The 22,341-nt window shown below is 34.7% G+C and overlaps 1 protein-coding gene across 1 annotated transcript in view; it reads left to right on the forward strand.

Annotated features, from left to right (window-relative positions):
* The window catches only part of USH2A (usherin), a 798,713-nt gene that overhangs the window by 164,306 nt on the left and 612,066 nt on the right, over window positions 1-22,341 (forward strand). Inside the window, exons 11-12 of the mRNA XM_016938662.4 lie at window positions 6,994-7,189; window positions 10,794-11,435. Of these exons, the coding sequence (XP_016794151.3) occupies window positions 6,994-7,189; window positions 10,794-11,435 (838 nt within the window). The remainder of the gene's footprint in view (window positions 1-6,993; window positions 7,190-10,793; window positions 11,436-22,341) is intronic.

The raw sequence follows: 22,341 nt of genomic DNA on the forward strand, positions 1-22,341 counted from the left end.
GGCACCAAATCAAAGATTATTGGGCATGTAAAGAAGCAGGAAAGTACAACTTATAATGAGGATGTAAATGCATCAATCAAAATTGATCCAGAATTGTGAGAAATGTTAGAATTATCAGGCCAGTATGTTGAAACAGATATTACAACTTTACATAGTTTAAAAGTTACATAAAAATATGGAAGGTACTAAATAACCCCACAGATCAAAATTCCAGAGAAAAACCTACACTGTATGGAATGAAAATACGCTGGATATAATTGATTATACATTAAACATAAAACATTTATGTTATATATAAAAAATTAGTGAACTTGAAGTCATAGCAATATAACCTATCCAAAATGAAACAGAGTTGAAAGAGCATTTGTAAAAACGAAAACAGCATTTGTGAGCTGTGGGACAACTTTTAGAGGCTTGGTATATGTGTAATTGGAGTCCCTAAAGGAATGGTGGGGTAGAGGTGGGAACATAAAAAATATTCAAATAATTTATGGCTGAAAAATTCCAAGTACAGTACACTGAAAACCATAAAGCCACAAACCCATGAATCTCAAGAAAACTAAAAAATAAGTAACATGAAGGAAATCACAAAAGGCATATTATAATTGAATTGCTCAAAGCTAGTGATAAATTTTTAATGATAAAATAAAATACTAAAGCAGCCAGAGGAAAAAGACATGTTAAATACAAAGGCAAAACAATAAGAATGACAACAGATTTCCTATCCAAAGTAATGCAAAGAAGAAGACAGTGGGGCAACATTCTTATAACTATGAAAGAAAATAAATAGTGCACTTATGATTCTATATCTAGTAAAGATATCTAAGATGAAGGTGAAATAAAAACTATTTGCAATACACATAATGAAAGAGTTCATCACACACAAACCTATACTATAAGACACATTAAAAAGAAGTCCTTCAGTAGGAAATAAAATGGTATCATATGGAAATATGGATCTGCACAAAGAAACAAAGAGCACCCAAAATGGCAACTGCATTGGTAAATAAGGAGGGTATTTTTCTAATGATTTAATTTTCTTTCAATATAGTTGACAGTTTAAAAAATAATAATAATATAGTAAAAGTTTTATAACATGTATAAGTAAAATGTTTGGCAGTAATAACACAATAATTAGGAGGGGGAAAAGAAAGTACCCTTGACCCTTGAACAACATGGGAGTTAGGGGCACTGATTCCCTGCACAGTCAAAAATTCAAGTTTAATTTTGACTCTCCAAAAGCTTAACTACTAATGGCCTACCATTGACCAAAAACCTTACTGATAACATGAACAGTCAATTAACATTTATTTTGTGTATATTATTTACTGTATTCTTACAATAAAGTAATCTAGAGTAAAGAGAATCTTTAGGACAATCGTAAGAAAGAGAAAATGTATTTACTATTTGTTAAGTGAAAGTGGATCATAAAGATCTTTGTCCTCTTCATCTTCACTTTGAGTAAGATGAGGAGGAGGAATAAGAGGAAGAGGAGAGATTGGTCTTGTGGCCTCATGGCTGGCAGAGGTGGAAGAAGATTCTTTTATAAGTAGACTCATGCAGTGATAACCCATGTTGTTCAAGCGACAATTGTAGACTGTTGTAAGATCCTTATACTCTATTTGAAGTAGTCTGTCACTTAAAGCTAGGCTGTGATAAAGATGTAGGATAAAAACCACTAAAATCATAAAACAAAGAGTTATAACTAATAAACCAACATGGAGATAATTTGAATCATAAAGAAATATAAAATAACACAAAACAGGCAAAAAAAAAAAAAAGGAAAAAAGAAATCCCAAACAGATGGGACAAATAGAAAATATCAAGATAATAGATTTAAACCTAATCATATCAATAATAATGATAAATTTACATATTCTAAATACTCCACTTAAAAGACACAGATTGGAAGATTGGTTAAAAAAGGAAAAAGTACAGCTTAACTATATGCTGCTTACAGAAAAGATATTCCAGTATAAGACACAACTAGGTTAAAAGTAAATGTTGGAAAAGATAAATCTTGTGAACACTAATCATAAGAAATCTAGGGTGACTTTATTAATATGAGAAAACATGAATTTTTAGAAATTTTGTCCAAGATAAAATATTGCCCAGGACGAAGAAAGTAATTTCATTTTGCAAAAGGAGTCATTTTATCAATAGGACATAACAATTCTTAATATTTCTGTACCAACAGCAGAGCTTCAAAATGCACAGAGCAAAAACTAATGTAACTGAAGGAGAAAGTAAAATCCACATTTGTGGGCAAAAATTTCAATACCCTTCTCTCAATAATTAATAGAACAAACTGACAGGAAATCAGTAAATCTATAGATTAGAACAACACTGTCAACCAACTCGGCCCAATGGCCAGTTATGGAACATTCAACCCAACAGAGCAGGAAACTACACCTACTTTTCAGGCCTACACAAAACATCTACCAAAATAGATCAAATTCTGAACCATAACACAAGCCTCAATAGATTTAAAAGAATTCAAATTATATAAAGTACATTATGTGGCTGCAGTTAAATTAAATTAGAAATCAATAACAAAATAACCTGGAATTGCTCTAAGTATTTGGAAACTAACTAACAAAATTCTAAATAATCCAAGATTAGAAGAGGAAACCCAAAGAGGAATTAAGAAGTATTTTGAACTGAATGAAAATGAAAACACAGCATAACAAAATTGTGAGATACCCAATATGGCAGGACTTAGTAGTATATTAATAGCACTAAATGCCTATGCTAGGAAAGGATGAAGATTTCAAAGAAATATCTTCTACTTTACAAAACTAGCAAAAGAAGGGAAGACTCAAGCCAGGCTAATGAAAGCTATTTCTGAGTTTCTAACTGCATCTCATGGGGATGATCATTTCTTTTCTCTGCTCTTGTGGCTGAAAGCATGTTAAGGCCAAAACTGTGATTCAGGCAAGACCCAAATTTATAAGACCAAGATTGCATTTTAAGCCGTAAAGAGCAGGAGAATCTCCGTGGCTTGAACTGTGAATAGATATTTGTTTGTTATCAGAGATAGTAATTTTACTGCTTTATCTGTATTTCCTTCCATGTTAGTAAAAGAAAGCTCAGAAGTAGTTGATCACATGATCATAGAGAATAAACTACATTTCTCAGTCTCCTTGGCAGCCAGGTGTAGAAATGTGGTTGAAGTTCTGGTCAATGATATTTTATCTATTAACTTTTGCTGTTTAAGTTAGTGGCTAAAAACAATAAAAATTGCGTATTTATTTAGGATTCTATGGTTTGGCTCAGTGCTGGTGTGCACTGGCTTGTCCAACCTCTTCTGGGCTCTCTCATTTGTCTGTGATTAGCTAGCTGGTCAAGCAGCAGTTAGATAGGAAGACCTCACTCTCATATGTGGTGGTTGGCAAGCTGGCTGTTCACCGGGGCAGTAGGAGCAATTATTAGCTGGGGCACCTCAGTTCTCTGCCATCCAACCTCTAATATTCCAGCAGGATAGCATGAGCTTGCTCACAAGGTGATCTCAGAGTTCCAAGCCCAGCAAGAGAGAATGAACTCTAAATTTGCAGGCATTTTAAATTGTCTGTTTGAATCATATTTGCAAGCATTATATGTGCTAGTATTTGGCCGTTGAAAACCAATAGGTCAATCTAGAGTCATTGTGGAAGGATCGTACCAAAGAGTGTCTTAGTGTATTTTTAAAGGAAAGGGGAATGCCTTTCTCTCTTTCTACTTCTTGGTGGACAGGAATTGGTTTTAGAGTATGAGTAGATTTGTATTTTCTCACATTAAAAAGGGAGAATCTACAGCTATGGAATCTATAGAAGTAAACTGGGTATTTTCAGTTGAATCCTGGGAAACTGACTAAAGTTAACATTTTTAAAAATAATAATGCCTTATTTTATTTTTAAACTACATTTTAAGATATAGTTAATATACAGAAATTATAATCTGTATGTGTTACAGAGAGTTAGATCAATGAAATGGGAGTAAACTTGTTATTTTATTAATTTGTGGCAGAGTTCATATAGAAAGAATTGTTTTTATTGACAAAAATATCTGGATAAGACTTAGGTTTTGGCAAGAATCAAGGCAATATTATACACTTTTGAGATGTCTGTGAAAAAGTGACCATGTAAAGTCAGGTGTATAGAAAAAAGTGAATATGCTTTATGGCAGAGCAAGGAGGAAGAAGAGAGAAGCCACAGAGATGGTCGATAATTGGAGGGCAAGATGGTAGGTAATTGGAGTGCCAATGAAAATCTCTAGCTATAGGGAAACTAAAGGGATATTATGAATTGCAAAGTAATGATCTAATTCCTCTTTTACCCCGAATCTTTAATAAAGTTTAACGACTACAATTTGTTTGTTTGTTTTGAACAAGAGTTCTTGAAATTGAGGCATTAGCTGAGTTTCACCTCTGGGTGACATAGGGCAGTGCTGGCAGAAGCCAGAAAGACTTCAAAATGGAAGAAGCAGAAGTGTAGGGTCAGGGCGACTACGAGATGATCAATACGCATAGAATTCTTATAAACTTAAGGAGGACTTCTGTCATTCAGGGATGGAATTAGGGTCATAGGCAGCCTTATCTAGATTTCAAAATGCAAGGACGCTCCAGATGATACATGCATTACATGTAAATAAGAATACAACAAGGCCAGGTGCAGTGGCTCAGGCCTGTAATCCCAGCAATTTGGGAGGCCAAGGTGGACAGATCACCTGAGGTCAGGAGTTCGGGACCAGCCTGACCAACATGGTGAAACTACGTCTCTACTAAAAAGATAAAAAATTAGCTGTGCCTGGTGGCCCAGCTACTGGGGAGGCTGAAACAAGAGAGTCACTTGAACCTGGGAGGCGGAGGTTGCAGTGAGCCGAGATCGCACCATTGTACTCTCAATTTGCAGGCATTTTTAAATGTCTGTTTGAATCATTTTTCAAGAGTTAAACTCCATCTCAAAAAAAAAAAAAAAAAAAAAGAAAAAAAGAACAAAACATATAAAAGATAAAGGTTTTGCACTTTTATTTCTCTTTACCTTTTGCACGCTTCCTTGCTCTTTGAAAAAGTATTGTTTACATGTAATGTTTAAGATTATTCTTTGATGGAAACATCACATATGTCCAATGCCTTAAGGTGTTTACTATCTCTTTGGAGAACAGGACTGATCCTGTAATGTACCAGCAAAGACTCAGGCCTGAGTTATGGGTTGATGTACTTGAAGTGTTACAAGTATGTACCCACAGGCCTATTGGATTTTCATCGTATGCCTATATGTTACACATATCCACCAATAAATGCCATCTATTTTTGTAGGCTGAATCAAATCTCTGTCTTGAGTAATGATTTTGTATCCTTTGGACTAGATCTGAGTAAGACTGAGAAACAGACAGGCACAAGAAGGCAATTCATCGTTCTCACTCATCTTTCTAAACCTATATGCATCTTTGATATTGAGGTTCATTATTAGCTACAACTACATTTGGTTTGCATATAACCATTTATTTTTCAGTCTTAGATATTTTCATATCAATTGTCTTAATTATCCTTAAATAAAGCTTCCAGTGAGTCTCTATTTCTTGGATGAGGACAATTGAGGCAGTAATAGTTCTTTAAAAATTATTTAATTTCTAAGTCCTTCCCTATATCTTGTAACTGAATCCCAACCTAGATATTTTTAAATATCTTTGAAATTAAATATAAATCAAATAATATATTTCCACATGTAGATTACTTCTCTCTATGGTAACTCTGCCTCCAAATGTGAAGAGCTGGATTCAATCCAAGTGAAAGAAAATCGAGGGAAAACGTCAGGGACTATAAAAGAGATTTGAAGTCTGTACCCACATTGTTGTGTTAGAGTCCTGAGTTATTAAATTTCTCATATTTATTTGACATTTTATATACATATGTCCGCTTATGAAGAGTTTAGTTCTTATCTTTAATCAACATAGTATTAACTATGCATATAGTAGATGAACACTGTATTTTATGTATTTGCATTCTTTTCAAACCAGATGCTTAAAGAATAAAATGACACAGTGTTTTAGCTGTTATTTTGCTTGAAAATGCTTTAAAACAAGAAACATTTTTGGAATTTCTTATCACAATATAAATCAGCTAAGTATATTTAATGTGGTGAAATGAATAATAAATAGGCTGAAATAGTCCTAAAAGGGGAGTTGGGTAAGAAAAAATGTATTAGGATCAATATCAATAGGCATAAATAATTCTATTAACAAATAACATTAAACATTGTTACACTGTTTATGGGATGATATCATTATATCATTATAGAAAGATTCTCCCTTAATTTAAATACCTAGCATGTACAAAACAAGTTTAAATCAATGAGACAGTAAACAAGAGGAATAAAATAGAGAGGTGGGCTGGGTGCGGTGATTCACACCTGTAATCCCAGCACTTTGGGAGGCAGAGGCGGGCGGATCACGAGGTCAAGAGATCAAGACCAATATGGTGAAACCTCGCCTCTGCTAAAATTACAAAAATTAGCTGAGCGTGGTGGCGGGCGCCTGTAGTCCCAGCTACTCGGAAGGCTGAGGCAGGAGAATGGTGTGAACCCAGAAGGCGGAGCTTGCAGTGAGCCGAGATTGAACCACTGCACTCCAGCCTGGGTGACAGAGCGAGACTCCATCTCAAAAAAAAAAAAGGGAAGTGGTGTCCTAAAGACTAAATTAACTGCTGACTGTTTTCTATTTTCAGTCTCTACATATTTATATTTTTATTTCTTTATATAGCATTGAATGGTTAATTCCCCGTTTCCCTTTTATTCTTATACGACTAACTTCTGTGGGTTTTATTTTCATTCAGTTCTCTATATTCCCCCTGCTGAAGCCTCCCATGTTGTGTGTCAAGAGGAAAAATATCTTATTACCTTCTTGTCTGTTGAACATTTAATTTTCTTCTCCCTCCCTCCCTGTCTTGTACCTAATGAGCAAATTATCTAAAAATAGATACGTTCATCATTCTACAAAATGTTGTATCTTCTCTAGATTGGAGGACAGTGTAATTGTAAGAGACACGTGTCTGGCAGACAGTGCAATCAGTGCCAGAATGGATTCTACAATCTACAAGAGTTGGATCCTGATGGCTGCAGTCCCTGTAACTGCAATACCTCTGGGACAGTGGATGGAGATATTACCTGTCACCAAAATTCAGGCCAGTGCAAGTGCAAAGCAAACGTTATTGGTACGTATAATGCAAAAGTTTACAGTCACATCTCTATTACCATCTGGAATAAAATTCTCTATTTGATTTCTTAACTGAAGAGTAAAGCAAATTTCTTTGCTAAAGACAGGCTGAAAAAAAAACAATTTGGATGAAATTAACTGTTTAAAATGATTAAATTAATAATTCTATCAAACTGCAGCTTGAAGCTTAGTTTAATCAACCCTTTAGAAGTTTCTTTATTCTGTAGATGCATTAATTCACATGGTCCCATACTAATAAGTCATAGAAAAATATAATTTGCTTACTGCATAGATGTTTCTTTTAGAAAATTAGCACTTTTTCAAAATGTTTTACACTTAATGAGTTCTAAGCAAATCATTTCCGTGCTAGTTTTCTTAATAGACCAAAATAAATGGATTTTTTTCAAAATATTCTGTGCTACAGGGTCCTTTGTGATAAATCTTTCCATTTTTTTTCTGTTATATTTCTTTGAACTGTTCCTATGAAATGCAAAATAAGTCAACATAATTCTACAGATCATGTATATTGCTAGGGTTACTTACAAAGGGCTACATAATTTTAATTTTGTAATTCAGCACCAAGTTGATTATAATAAATAGCTACCTTCGGTGTTATTTATCATTTTTTTATACAAGACGTGCTTTTTTGTTTGTTACTCCCACAGGTATTTTTCAGAAATTAGATTTGATTATAGCAATTTATTACATCCAACATTTTTGAGGGGAACCACCGCCACATAAGGACAAAATTTATCAAGTGCCCAAAATGCACTATGTACATAATGCACTTTGAAATTTTGATATATGAGAATATTATGAGAGGAAAGTTTCCTGATGAAATGAGCCCTGTATTGTAACTGAATATGTCTTGGTTCATATAGGAAGTTTAAAAAAGACCTTTGCCTTTCTATTGTCATTCAAGACACCAAGTCATCCGGTTTTTCTAACACTGACCTGAACCTTACAATAATAAAAATATGCCTGGCAGTGATTACACACACTCCTCTCTCTCTCTCTCTCTCACACACACACACACACGAATGCTTACATGTACACATGCGTATGTACATATCATTCTGAATACTATTTTCATTTCTGTGATATACCTCTAAATCTAATTCTTTATCTTTTATTTATGTAAGTGTACATCATGCTAGACAATTCAGCTAGACAAGCGTTTCAATTTAATAAAGAGAATGTAGGTGTGTTTAGTGGCATTACACGAGATTTCTCTGGTTTAAAGAAACATTACATGAAAATCTGTACCATAATTTACCTTTATGCATCTCAAGCATACAGAAACTAATTTTTTAGAAAGAAAGAATAACGTGTAAAGATAAGTACATATTTGTATGTGCTATCCATGATGCTGAAGGAATTCTAAGACCCTGAATTCAATTTGTATGGCATCCTTTGTTCTTTAATGTGAGATATATTTTAAACTCAAGATGTGAAAACAAAAGTTAAAGCAAGACCTTTAAAGACAGTGAAATAATTACTTCTTTGTATCAATGGAATCTTTCTTGTGATGGTTAGATTCCAGGGCTTGAGGAAGGGAAAAATCAAAATTAATTTAGAATGTGTAATGCCATCCCTACTATTTGCCTGTTTTGTTGATTGATCCAGATGGTTTTCTGCAGGAAACATAAATATATATTTTGTGAAGACTAAATTACTTCAGTATTATAAATAATTATTATTTCTAGTGTTATTTCTGCAAATGTAGTACTTTTTATAAAAACAAAAACTTGATATGCGTATATATTTATTTTCCTAATGGGATCAGCAAGTAACTTTATTCAATTTCACCTTGTTAATATGAAAAAAAAAGAAGCCCAGAAAATACAAGTGTATGTTGTATATGCTTCAGAAAGCAAACTGTTAGAGTTAACAAAACTGTTAATCTTACTAATGATTCTATCACCAGTAAAATACATTAGCACCAATAATTTTATTAAAGTAGGTCATTCATCTAGAATAAAAAGGGAGAAGAATGTGAATTAAATGCCAAGTGTGCTAACTCGCCTGTACTTGTTAACACCGAATGTGATGCCCTGTAGGCCTTCCCGAGTATCGTTAGGAATAGATTACCTGTCAGGAATATGTATGGCATATTCAAATAAGCACTGCGCATATTTTTAAAACTGATATGATATGAATCCATGTAGACCAATTTTAATAGTTCAAAATGAGTCATAATTCTTGTTAACAATACAGTTATTTTTAAAATTTGAAGCAATAGTGGTACTTTTTTATTTTCCTTATTGAAATTAAATGATATGCCTTAGGTGAGTCATTCATCACTGTTAAAGAACTTGCCTTCCATTGGAGTTCTTGAATTTTTATCCATATATATACATATATATTATGTATTTCCTTCCAATTTAGGAAATGCTTTTCTACATATGAGTTCCTGAGTGTGTTTTTGACTCTTATTTTAAGATTAATTTTTAAATTGCAATTATAGCTTGAAATAAATGTTTCAGTTGATTCAACCCATGCAGTGAGTTATTTAAATTCATGGATATTTGGAAACTATCTAAAGGAAGTATTTTGCATCTAAACATTTACTATTCTAATTTTTTTATTTCTTTGCCTTGTAATACCCTTTTTTCTTTTAGAATAACCTTACTTGTCACAGATTTAAGTTTAGGTGATAAAACATTTTTCTTCATTCGTAAAATGTATATGTGTACTCCTTTAAATAGAAGTAATATAAAAAACAGAATTTACTTAGTGTTTAAAGAGGTATGTTCTGAGTCACACAAGATGACAAGCAATGTGATTGCTTTATGAGCCAAGGAGAGCATAATTTATATTAATTGAAAATGATAAAATAGAGGAGCATACAAAAGGATTAAACCAAAAATTGCCCTGGATAAGTTTTATTTATATTAATTACTTAAATGTGTGGATTCAGAAATAAGTGTATATGCTGTTTTCACAAAAATAGTTATCAGCTGACATTTTTTTCTTTTTTCCCAGCTTCACGAAGCTATAATTAAATAAAAATTGTATATATTTATGGCAGACAACCTGATGTTTTGATATATGTACACATTATAAAATGATTAATCCCAGCTAATTAATGTATCCATCACCTCATGTACTTATCATGTTTTTGGGGTGAGAACATTTAAGATCTAATCTCTTAGCAATTTTCAAGTATACAATATATTATTATTAAGTATAGTCACCATGCTGTACAATAGAGCTCCAGAACTTATTCATTCTGTCTAGCTGAAACTTTGTACTCAGCTTCACCTTTTATTAAACATCTTTAGAGATTTCTTATCTTTAGAGAAACAACTAATTTGTTATATGTAATTCTACTATAATTTTAAATGAGCACATTTGTTAAAATAGTTTTTAAGATTTGTTAAAGAGAAAAAGAGCTCCAGCATATGTAACAGAAACAACATTTGCATTAAGCATTTTTCTCATTGAATTTTGAGAGTAAGATTGGCCCCCTATGGCATTGCTTGTGAGAAAACACTCAATATTTTGTGTTCGTATCATCTGCAGTAGCATTGTTTGTGTCTCTTCTATCTTGAATGAAATCATTTTCCCATCCTCACCTTTTAAATATATTTTATCTTTAGGGCTTAGGTGTGATCGTTGCAATTTTGGATTTAAATTTCTCCGAAGCTTTAATGATGATGGATGTGAGCCCTGCCAGTGTAACCTCCATGGCTCAGTGAACAAATTCTGCAATCCTCACTCTGGGCAGTGTGAGTGCAAAAAAGAAGCCAAAGGACTTCAGTGTGACACCTGCAGAGAAAACTTTTATGGGTTAGATGTCACCAATTGTAAGGCCTGTGACTGTGACACAGCTGGATCCCTCCCTGGGACTGTCTGTAATGCTAAGACAGGGCAGTGCATCTGTAAGCCCAATGTTGAAGGGAGACAGTGCAATAAATGTTTGGAGGGAAACGTCTACCTACGGCAAAATAATTCCTTCCTCTGTCTGCCTTGCAACTGTGATAAGACTGGGACAATAAATGGCTCTCTGCTGTGTGACAAATCAACAGGACAATGTCCTTGCAAATTAGGGGTAACAGGTCTTCGCTGTAATCAGTGTGAGCCTCACAGGTACAATTTGACCATTGACAATTTTCAACACTGCCAGATGTGTGAGTGTGATTCCTTGGGGACATTACCTGGGACCATTTGTGACCCAATCAGTGGCCAGTGCCTATGTGTGCCTAATCGTCAAGGAAGAAGGTGTAATCAGTGTCAACCAGGTAAGAAAGAAATGTATTACATTTTCAGTGCACAATGACATTCCTTTTGTTAACTTAGGTAACTTCTCCCTGTTTCTGGTTTGTGGCTTCTACAAATTTTATTTCCAAAATCATTACTGTATTTATATCATTATCCAACACAGATATAACTGTTTAACTTATTCACAATTATCTGCATATATATGTTACTATTTTGGGAGGATACTTTATATAAAACTCAGCCGATCAGATTTATTTCATAATTGAGACTCAATTTCTACACTTGAAGTAAATCTCCTTTTTAACAGTTTTTTAAAAATCAGATCAACAAGAGTCAATTTTATTTTCCAGAGAAAGGAAAATTTGAGTTGAATATCCATACAATGCCAAATATTCAAATGATGAACTAAATCTCCGAATAAAGCTGGCTAAATGTTTTTACCGAAGAGGCTATATGTTCTAGTTTTATATAGAAATACCTAGAATTGTTTCTACATGCCATCAAATTAATAAAATAGGCTACTGTTTAAATATACAAACTTATCTTTCCATCTCTTTCCCAATTGGGAGAGGGATAGACCCCATCTATGGCTCTCCTTGCATTTAAGATTTTAACTAAAATACTATACCTTCTTTACAATAAATTCATTATGATATCATGATAAATATAAGTACTTATCCGTTGTTTAACAGCTGTGCTAATTGTTGTCCTGTCAGCCAATATTAGCTCTGAGTTATATGGGTCTATAAAAATGAGCATGATACCAACTCAAAAGTGTGATTTGCTTGCCAGAGAAGGAGTAGAACAAAAGTTCTGTTAACATAGCAAAGAATCCAGCCTAGGATAATTGGGCCATGCTTTTCCTTTGGCATTGGTCAGTGTGTAAGATCAAAGAGACAAGAAGGAATTGATGAAGAGTTCATTCTTTTTGCGATGTAAGTATTAGAAAACAACTTGAACTGGTTTAAACATAAATGGAGACTATATTATAACTAGATATTCCATAAAAACCTAAGGAGAAGGACCACTGCAGTCAGGACTCAGGAATTAGAATGCTTCCACTGAAACATATTCATTCGTCTCTCTCTCTCTCTCTCTCTCTCTCTCTCTCTCTCAGAAGGGGACTTTACCTCTCTCTTTCTCTACATGGGTATATGGCCACCCTATGTCCCCTGAAATTGTTTATAATTCTACCACCAGCCACAACAGAGAGATTTATTAGCTACCTCTTAGTTATAATTTCTAGAGGAAAATTCGAATTGACTCAGTTTTGTTTGTTTGGTTACCTCTGAGCCAATTCACTGTGGCCAGGGATGTCACGTACTTATAAAATGAGTATAGCTTTTAGGGACCATTTCATCAGGTAGAAGCAAGGTGGTAAGTATCCCAGAAGACAGGAAGATTATGGAGACCTGGGCAGACAGCCTAAATGACAGATACAGCACATTCACTCTTTTTACCTTCAGGTTAATCCTTCCAAATTTGCAATCAATTAACTTTTTGATATCCTAAGATGATTTTTTTTCTCTTTTAGTGTTTATCAATATCTCTAATTTTGGCAACAAAGTCCTCTGTCTCCTACACAGTCAAATAACCATGATTTATACATCCTTCTTTCTAAGTAAACCAAAACAAGCTAATATATCAAATGTTATATCCTTTTGAGTAATTATCAATTGTTAAAATTTACTGTTCCAGTCTAACTTTAATTGTATGTATAATACAAGTCACACGTTTTAAACAGTTTTTCTGATTTTGGAAAAACTCTGAAATCATAGTTACAAACATTTGTTCCCTTTGGTCCTTCCAATGAAAGACCCAATCCATCATCTCAATACTTTGTACACCTACCAGATATCTAAATGATGAACTAAAATTGTTAGAAAACCTATGTTTTTCCGGTTGTTTTGTATATCATTGCAGAAATAGCCACGGATAATTTAATCTACACCATGCATAAGACTGTCTCATTTGTGCCCTTCCTAGGATGAGGAAATACTGACTTCATTGCTCTTTCCTTTATCTTTGTGGCTCTCATTGTGGTGATCTCTTTGTTCCCAACTCTAAGCCCTTTTCTCCCACCCAAATCTATGGCTCTTTCCTGTCTACCCTATATAGTATTGGCAGAATAATTTCCGTAAAGCACTTAATTCATTATGTCATTCTCCTGTAGGGTTACCAGAAATGGGTTTTATTTTGCTTATCATTTGAGTCCAATCTGGGCAAACCTTTATGAGTTTTTATCTTCCGGTCGCAGTCTAGACACCTAGCTTTGCTTCCTGATATTCCCTTTCTCCCATCTTCTTCAGTCACTGCAGCCACTTCACTGGAGCTACACATGTCACATGCAGAGCCGATTTCAATCTACCTGATGCTTTGGTTCATTCTCCTTTCCCGACATGGAATGCAGTATAATCCTCTTTTTCAATGTTAGTTGGCATCCTCTGACTAGTTTTACTACTCAACATACTGCCTAAAATTCTCCATCACTCAGTGAACAACAAAGTTGACATGAAGCATCAGTGTTTTAAGAGGTAGTTTAACTGAAACCTATAGAAAACTTGAAAATAATGTGTTTTTGAAAATGTGCTCAAGCTTCTATTGTCTTCATGTTCAATTTATTATATGACCTTGAAGAGAGGTTTATGTTCAAGAAATAATAATACAGATCTCATTGTAATTACCCCATAATTATGCTTCTTTTTTCTGAAGACCATATGGACCTATAAATGAAGTCAATGAGTTAAGAGTAGGGAGCATTAAATATGGTGAAAATATTTTTATTTACTGAAAAAATTCAACAGCGTATTGTAAAATATTTAGTAGAAAATGTACCAGACTGAGAAAACATATTTGGAGCTCCATTTCTTCAGCTTACTGACTCTCTAAAGGCATTCCCCTGTCCTTCTCAACAGGGAACTTCCATATTTTCTTCCAACTGTCCATTTCTAGCCAGGGGTAAGCAGATTTATCTTTAAGCTGTTACCTGAGTGGAGCCTGTATCAGTTCTACTCATATCCTATTGATCAGAGCTGCTTTGTATATCCATACCTCACTGCAAAAGAGGCTGGCAAATAGATGCTCTATCTGAATATCAAGATATCTATTTAAAACTTGGGGCCTCTGTTATTATAAGGAGTAAGAAAGAAATTGATCCTTGAAGACAGCCTTGGCTATACTAGGAATGTCCTACACCTAAAAAATTAGCTGGCAGAACATTAGTTAACTTCCAAATACATGCTTTTAATGACCATGAGTTTTGTACTTTTTTCGATAGATCCCATTATTATCATTTTTAAAAAAAATCAGCCAAAGTTAATGAAGGCCTCTTGAGTCCTGAGGAAATATATGCACAAAATCCCTACTTGTGATCTTCGACTGTTTCTTACATGCTTTGCCTTATAGACTCACTGCTATTCTAGTCACTCCTCCTTCCAAGGATATGCTACAGTTTATAGTGGCCCTGCTGAGTTATTGACCCAGGATATTAACCCGGTTACGGAAAGCTAGAATGATCAAGCTACAGATTTGGATTATTATATTTTGTTGAACAGTGCAGTTATTTTCATATAGATAAACATTTCTCTTACTGAGAAATCATTTTCTTCTGGGTACTGTTGAGTTCTTAATTTAATCAGAGAACATTTTATGTGTAGTAGCAAACGGTACTTTCAGTGAGCTTAAATTTTGATGGGGAAACTGACAGAATAATTTACAAATAAATATATGATATAAATTTAAATAGTGATGATTTTTGGATCTGTGGCTCTACTCAATTATGTTTCTTTCTTGCTAAGAGTTTAAGATATTATCGAGGTTACCAAATAGACTATTTATTTAGCACTTTTATATCAGTGTTTAGTTTCCAGAAAGGTGAACTGGGTAGCCATGTTTATATTGTACAAGTGAAGTCACATTGATATTTTATTGCAATGGAAACAGTAAATGGTTTAAAAGGAGGAACGGTGAAGTGAAAGAAATGATCAACCTGTTTCTTTTTATATTATTATCTAAAATTAGTCATTTTTCTGTTTTTCTCTTTTGCATTTTTTCTCATTTAAGATCATAAGTGCCTGTTTTAAAAAGCAGCCCAATGAGATGACCTTGTTAAAACTCCTGATTATTTCTCAGTATCGTCAATTAAATAAACCCCTTATTGTGTGCCCACAATGTACAAGGAATTATATATACATATATATATATATATATATATATATTTTTTTTTCTTTTGAGATGGAGTCTCGCTCTGTCGCCCAGGCTGGAGGGCTAGAGTGCAGTGGTGTGGTCTCGGCTCACTGCCAGCTCTGCCTCCCAGGTTCATGTCATTCTCCTGCCTCAGCCTCCCGAGCAGCTGGGACTACAGGCCTGGCTAATTTTTTGTATTTTTTTTTTTAAAGCAGAGATGGGGTTTCACTGTGTTAGCCAGGATGGTCTCGATCTCCTGACCTCGTGATCCACCTGCCTAGGCCTCCCAAAGTGAGGAATTATATTATTATTACAGTTATGCAAGTTGAATAAGGTAATCCTTGCCCTCAAGATATTGAAACTTTAACAAGGGAAATAAAACATTTGCACAAGTAAATAAAATATGATAATACTTCAAATGTGATCATTGTTTTTCAGTATTAGTGTTGATGCCCATTCTATATCTTCTCTAAAGAAAAAAAGACAATTTGCAATAAACCTTGGGAAAGGAGTTTTGTTACGTCTGTACTTAGGCAAATCGTGACTAAGAAGTTATTCTCCTAATGGCTGCACATGGTGGCTCATGCCTGTAACCCCAGCACTGAGAAGCTGAGGTGGATGGATCACCTGAGGTCAAGAGTTTGAGACCAGCCTGAGCAACATGGTGAAACTCCGTCTCTACTAAAAATACAAAATTAGCTGGGCACGGTGGCACATGCCTGTAATCCCAGCTACTTGGGAGACTGAGGCAGGAGAATCGCTTGAACCTGGGAGGCAGAGATTGCAGTGAGCAGAGATGGTGCCATTGCACTCCTGCCTGGGCAACAAGAGCCAAACTCCGTCTCAAAAAAAAAAAAAAAAAAAAAAAAGACAAATGTATACCAGATAAAGTCCTCCAAAAAAAGAGCCAGGAAAAGAGAAAGGAGACCAGGAGGGGGTTGCATGAAGAAAATTTAGTATTATTATCCAGTATTGCCATTGTTTAACATAATTTGAGTTTTAATCGAAATTTACATTTGCACAATTTAAAAAACCAAATAACATGTAAAGAGCCCTGCCTTATCATTTTCCTAGGAATTTCCGTGCTTAGAGAAAACACCTTCAACTCCTTTAGATGTTTCTTCTGGGCTTTCATGTCTGTAATTCTGGGTTTTATATATATTTCACCTTGATTTTTAAAATGTAGATATTATCTATTGTCTTCCTCCTATAGCAGATGAATGTTTAGCTCCTTTCACCTCCTGCTTAGCAATCCCTTTATTTGGTTAAATCAGTATTCAGAGATTTCTTTATTATGACTATATAAATTTACTGTACAGCTATGCCATATAATATGATTTGACTATATTTTCTTTGCTCAAAAAATTTGTCTTCCTTAGTTTTTCAGGACTCTCTTTGGCATTTCTAGGAAACGAAACTCTCCAAGGGAACTCTGTTCAAGAAATCTATCAGGTTTTGTTTTTTCCCACTAGATATATGAGTGGGAAGTTCAGGCTGGTTGATCTTCAGTTCTGTTGCACAGCTATATCCAAGGGCTAACATTTGCTACTATACTAGGGATTTCCTTCCCCTGTCTCCTATGTTGGATCCTCCATTTCCTGAATCCTACACGTTCTCTCTTCTTGGTTTATTTGTGTATTTGGTAGAGCACATGTTCTAGTAGCTTCTGAAAAAGAATACAAGGAGGGAAGTAATTTGAGGAGAAAATTTTGAATATCTGAAGTGTCTTTATTGTCTACAAGTGTCTAAACATAAAGAACGATTTGAAATTTTACTATTATATGAAAACTTTTCATTAAAAAAATTTAAATGGTTGTACCATTAGCTGTTAGCAATGTCAATCAGATTCTTTCTTCTTTTCTACTTCTTTTTTTTTTTTTTTTTTTTTTTTAACGACCTGGAAGTTTTTACCATCTCTATATCCCTGGGCACTCAGTGGACCCTTTTGCCTATCAATGATGGCTCTTATGTTCTGAGAAAATCTGCAGACACATTCACAGCAACATCTAGACTCATGTTCGACCAAACAATTGGACACCAAGCCTAGCCAAGTTGATGCATAAAATCAACAATCACAAGCAACCTTTCACATAATGCCTGTTTACGTACTTGTTGAGTCCAGACTTTCTGTAGTTTAACTTCTAAAGGAAAAGCTTACTGCATCTTCCCGAAGTGTAAGAGGGACAACTTCCTGGTTGGGGAAGGTATTTAGCACACCTTATATCTGACTTCGGAAATCTCTGGAGCTTTCAATTCCAAACCTTTCTTTCTAGAGTTACACAACCTGAATAAATTAGCTTATTGTCAGGCTCTCCACTGCAAGACCTTGGCTTTTTCTTACAGGTATCTATAATTGATTGTCATTTTTCTCCTTCTCTTTTTTTTTTTTTTTGTTTATTTCATCTCTGGGGATTTCAGGAGGGAAACATTATTCAATCTACCATGTTTTACTGACAATGTTCCCCTAGTGTTTTTGGGGTTGTAATCTTTTCAGACCAAATCTTTGCAGACATCCTTGAGCCCTCTCTTTTCCCCACAACCTTTGTCTCATCTAACAAAACCAATTCTGCTGATTTTACCCTCAAGTATATCCAGAATTTGACCACTTCTTGCCACCCTTACTTACACCAGCCGGTCCAAGCCACCTTCCTCTGTTCCTGGACTATTTAAGTAGCCTCCTACTCCCTTTTATCTTTCTTCCATCACTTCTCAACAGACAGCCAAAGTGATGCTGTTCAAACTTGAGTCACATCCCATCACTCCACCTTCCATTTGCTTTTCACCATAGCTAATAAGAAACAAAGTTGATATTCTTTAATAATCCCCGTGGTCTATAATGTCCATGATCTCTCTGACCTCATTTCCACAAGTCTTCAGATCATTTCTTCCTCTCCAGCCAACAAGCCTCATTGCTGTCCTTCACAACTGTTCAATGCTCTATCTCAGGCAGGTATAAGAGTACCTCCATAGCAGTGCTCCCTATATATTTTCTGAATTAATGGATAATTATATTTCAAAAATACTTCAGTGGCATTCTCCTGTTTTTAGGTGTGAGCCTAGCAAAGGTCTGTGGTGTTTTTTTCACAACACTTACGAAAAGTGTTGTGTTCAACCTTGCAAATGAGGAAAAATAACAGTGACCTAAGTATCTAATATATTTTTTAACAAAACAAGATATAGTCTGCACATATTCATAGCCCTTGAAAAGAGCAATGTGTGCTTTGGGGTGGACATTTTTTTATTTTTTATTTTTTTATTTTTTTTGTTTTGCTTCAGAAATTCCACTTTAATGTTTTTTTTTTCCTGGTTTTATGGTCTCTTACAGTAAAACTTGCATTGAAAAGAGAAACCCTTATCCTGAAGTATCTTTATCATAAACAGATGTTTTGCAGTAGCCGGCCCTGCAATGTGCACAGTAAAATGTGCTGCTACAATCTGAAGCTTTCATTTACTTATTTAAACATGTCTGAGAGACCTAGATCATATACCACAGGGGCAGACAGCACGCTGGTGTGTGAGCAGTGGGGCATGGAGGGAGAAGGATGGGGTAGGAAGGGATGAGTAGCAAGCTTAAGGACTTCTGCCTCCCTTTCATCTGTGATTGCAAATACTGCTGACCCATAGTAGATGACTGCACATAGATTCTTGTCCCACTTTCCTAAAAAACATTATTAAGGAAGGTGCATGTAATGAAACCTCATGTATTATTAACCTAACCTTACTACGAATGTACAAGGAATAGGTTTAATTCAAGTAAAATTTATAGGCAATTTGTTAAAGCAGCAGTGCACATTAGAAGGTACATTAGAGCCACATTGGTTTTAATATGCCATTCAATAACTTGAACAGAGGTTAAAAATGCTGCTTAACCTCCATTAAGTATTTTCAAAATGCTTTAATTTAAAATTATTTGGAGTGTGTGTACATATATGAATGTACACATATCCACACTAATAAATATAACACTAAATATGTTTTCCCAGTTCCCTTTTTCAGTGCTGGATGACCTTATAATGTTCAGCAGTAGGCACTTAATCAGAGGCCAGGCCGAGGAAGGCAGGGAAGGATGTCAACGCATCCCGAGCCAGTGACCCACCCTTGTCCTTGAGAACTAGAGGCAGAGAGTGCATATTGAAGACTCTGTAGCTTTGGAATAAAACAAAGGCTAATTTATAACGAAAGGAGCTTCCTATGACATGTTTTGTACTAATAGGGCAATGCCTCCTGCTTCCCCCTAGTATTTACTTTTGGTTTTCTTTTACAATTCATAAAACAAAGTATCTTGTTTCATTAAGCAGCACATCATATTTATTAAGTAATGAGCTCATAAACTAGAATTGTGTACAAGACCCTGCCAATGGAATTGGAATCAGATGCTGATGTTCCATTAAAAATCAGTGCATCAAAGTTGATATCCAATTATGCCACATTTCCTAGTGTTTGGTGAGACAACTTTCTAGGTTAACATGTTTTTCACAGAGAGACCTGAATCTGAAAGTAAGAACCTCTTCCTTGATAAATCATCAGGAAGGAATCTTGTCACAGGAAATACAGACCACAATCTTAGGTACATCTGGAAAACAAAAAAAAGTAAAAGACACTGATAAGAAAAATTTCTCTGTCATAGAAAACTTGCTAATTGACAATTACAAAGATGATAATAGATAATATTTACTGAGAGTCCGCTGTGTGCCAGGCTCTGTGATAAGGTTTTGCCTGCAAACTTCCATTTAATATGCACAATATTTCTAAGATGGAGGTGCTGGGATTATTCTCATTTTAATCTAATTGGGGGAATGAAATCTAATTAAGTAGAAGAGCCATTTATAAGTCCAGGTCCATCTGACTCCAGAATGTATACTCTGAAAGAGTGGAACTTTTTCTTTTTCTTTCTTTTTTTTTTTTTTTAAGACGGAGTCTTGCTCTGTCGCCCAGGCTGGAGTGCAGTGGCACGATCTCGGCTCACTGCAAGCTAAGAGTGGAACTTTTTCTAAATAACTAACTCAATATTTATCTTCCACATTCACACAACAAATATTTGAGGGTGAGTTAGATAAATACTGTTTCTTTCACCCACCTTCAAGCATACCTCAACTCATGATTCTGGCTTACTGCTTCACATTCTGGGATACCTCATTTGTTGTTCAAAACCCAAGTAGTAGGCATAAAATGAAAATTAACAGAGTCCTGGGAAACCACAGAGTTCAAATAATGATGAGGTAAATTGAAGGGGTCTAGAAATGGAATTATCTCCGATAACTTAGTTGGAGAAATTCTGGATATGGTTGGAATGGCACAGGAGACAGGCTTTAGAGCATACATTTGATAAACACTGAATGGGAACAGAGAATATAAGTTTTGCTGTGGATTTTGAATACGCATACACACACATATATTAATTATAATCTCCAAGATGTAATCAGAGTTGTCATTATGTGGGTTATTTGTTGTTATTGGATTTGATTCTTAGAGAATATGTTAATGAGGGCCTTTCATGGGTATTCACATAAATAGAAAAATTGGATTATTTATGAAACAGAAAATTCCAAAAATGTTTTCCCTTACATGAGCATATTATTATGTCCTTTGTTTAAGAGCTAAGATATAGTTTTAGGGTGACATTTTCTTTCTGCAGCTCTGTTCCATCTGTTGCTGTGACGAGCACTATATTTTAAATTTATTGTGTCTGATTCATATACACACCTCTCTAGACTCCCTGATGGACAGGCCACTCTGACCAACCACTCTCATGACTCACAGATTTATGTTTACCATTTTCCTTTTCAGTGTTAAAGGGATCATCTCATATTTTAGAGGGTAGCAGATATTTATCCATCTATCCACCCATTCATCCATTCAGCTATCTATCCATTTCATTCATATATCTGTTTTTCAATAAACATCTATTGAGTAAATTACCAGAGACTATGTTGGTGTTAAGGTATACAATCACAAATATACTAAGACATTGTGATTTAGTAGGGGAAACTGACTCACATGTAAATGTATCACAATGTGATAAGAGCCATATTAGAAATATACAATATAAAGAAGTAGTAAAGTGAAGGGAATGATTAATTCTTAAAGGATGAGGGGTCTTAGGAACTTAGAGAAAATGATTTCTGAACTGACTTTTAAAAGGAAATAGGAATCAGCAAGCTGCTCAAGAAGGGAGTAGCAGCCCAGAAAAAAAAAATAACAGCAGAACATTTAAAGCATATCTAATTTAATTGAAAAACACTTAAACATTGTTTTAAAAAAGAGAAATTATACCTTGGGATGAATAATATTAATATTTATGTATTCACTTGATCAAGTCTAGAAGTAATTTTAGCATGATTTTATATAAAACTACCAAATGGAGGAAAATTATTATTGTTTTAATTTGAAAACTACCATCATCAACTATACTGAAATATACTTTACAAACAATACAACAATATTGAAAATATTGATTCGTAAAGCCATTACCAAGATAGTCTTTTGTTGCATGGATATAGGTGAGCCACCCATCCCTCCCCAGGCTCTTGTGTAACTATTATGTCCATTTTCTGCCTTAAGGTGAGAGTAGTTTCTTCTAAATGTCTTACAATTAGTGCTTAGCCCCAGCATTGCCCTCGTTTCTTGAATAAAGCCTAGAGGTTACACTTCTTTTCTTTCTCCCTCTCAAGACCTTGGCAAAGCCTAGTTGTTCATGGTCCTCAGGAGGGACATTGCTGGGAAATGGGCTCTTCTTTTATG

Source organism: Pan troglodytes, chromosome 1, assembly GCF_028858775.2.
Source record: "Pan troglodytes isolate AG18354 chromosome 1, NHGRI_mPanTro3-v2.0_pri, whole genome shotgun sequence".
Classification (NCBI taxonomy): Eukaryota; Metazoa; Chordata; class Mammalia; order Primates; family Hominidae; genus Pan; species Pan troglodytes.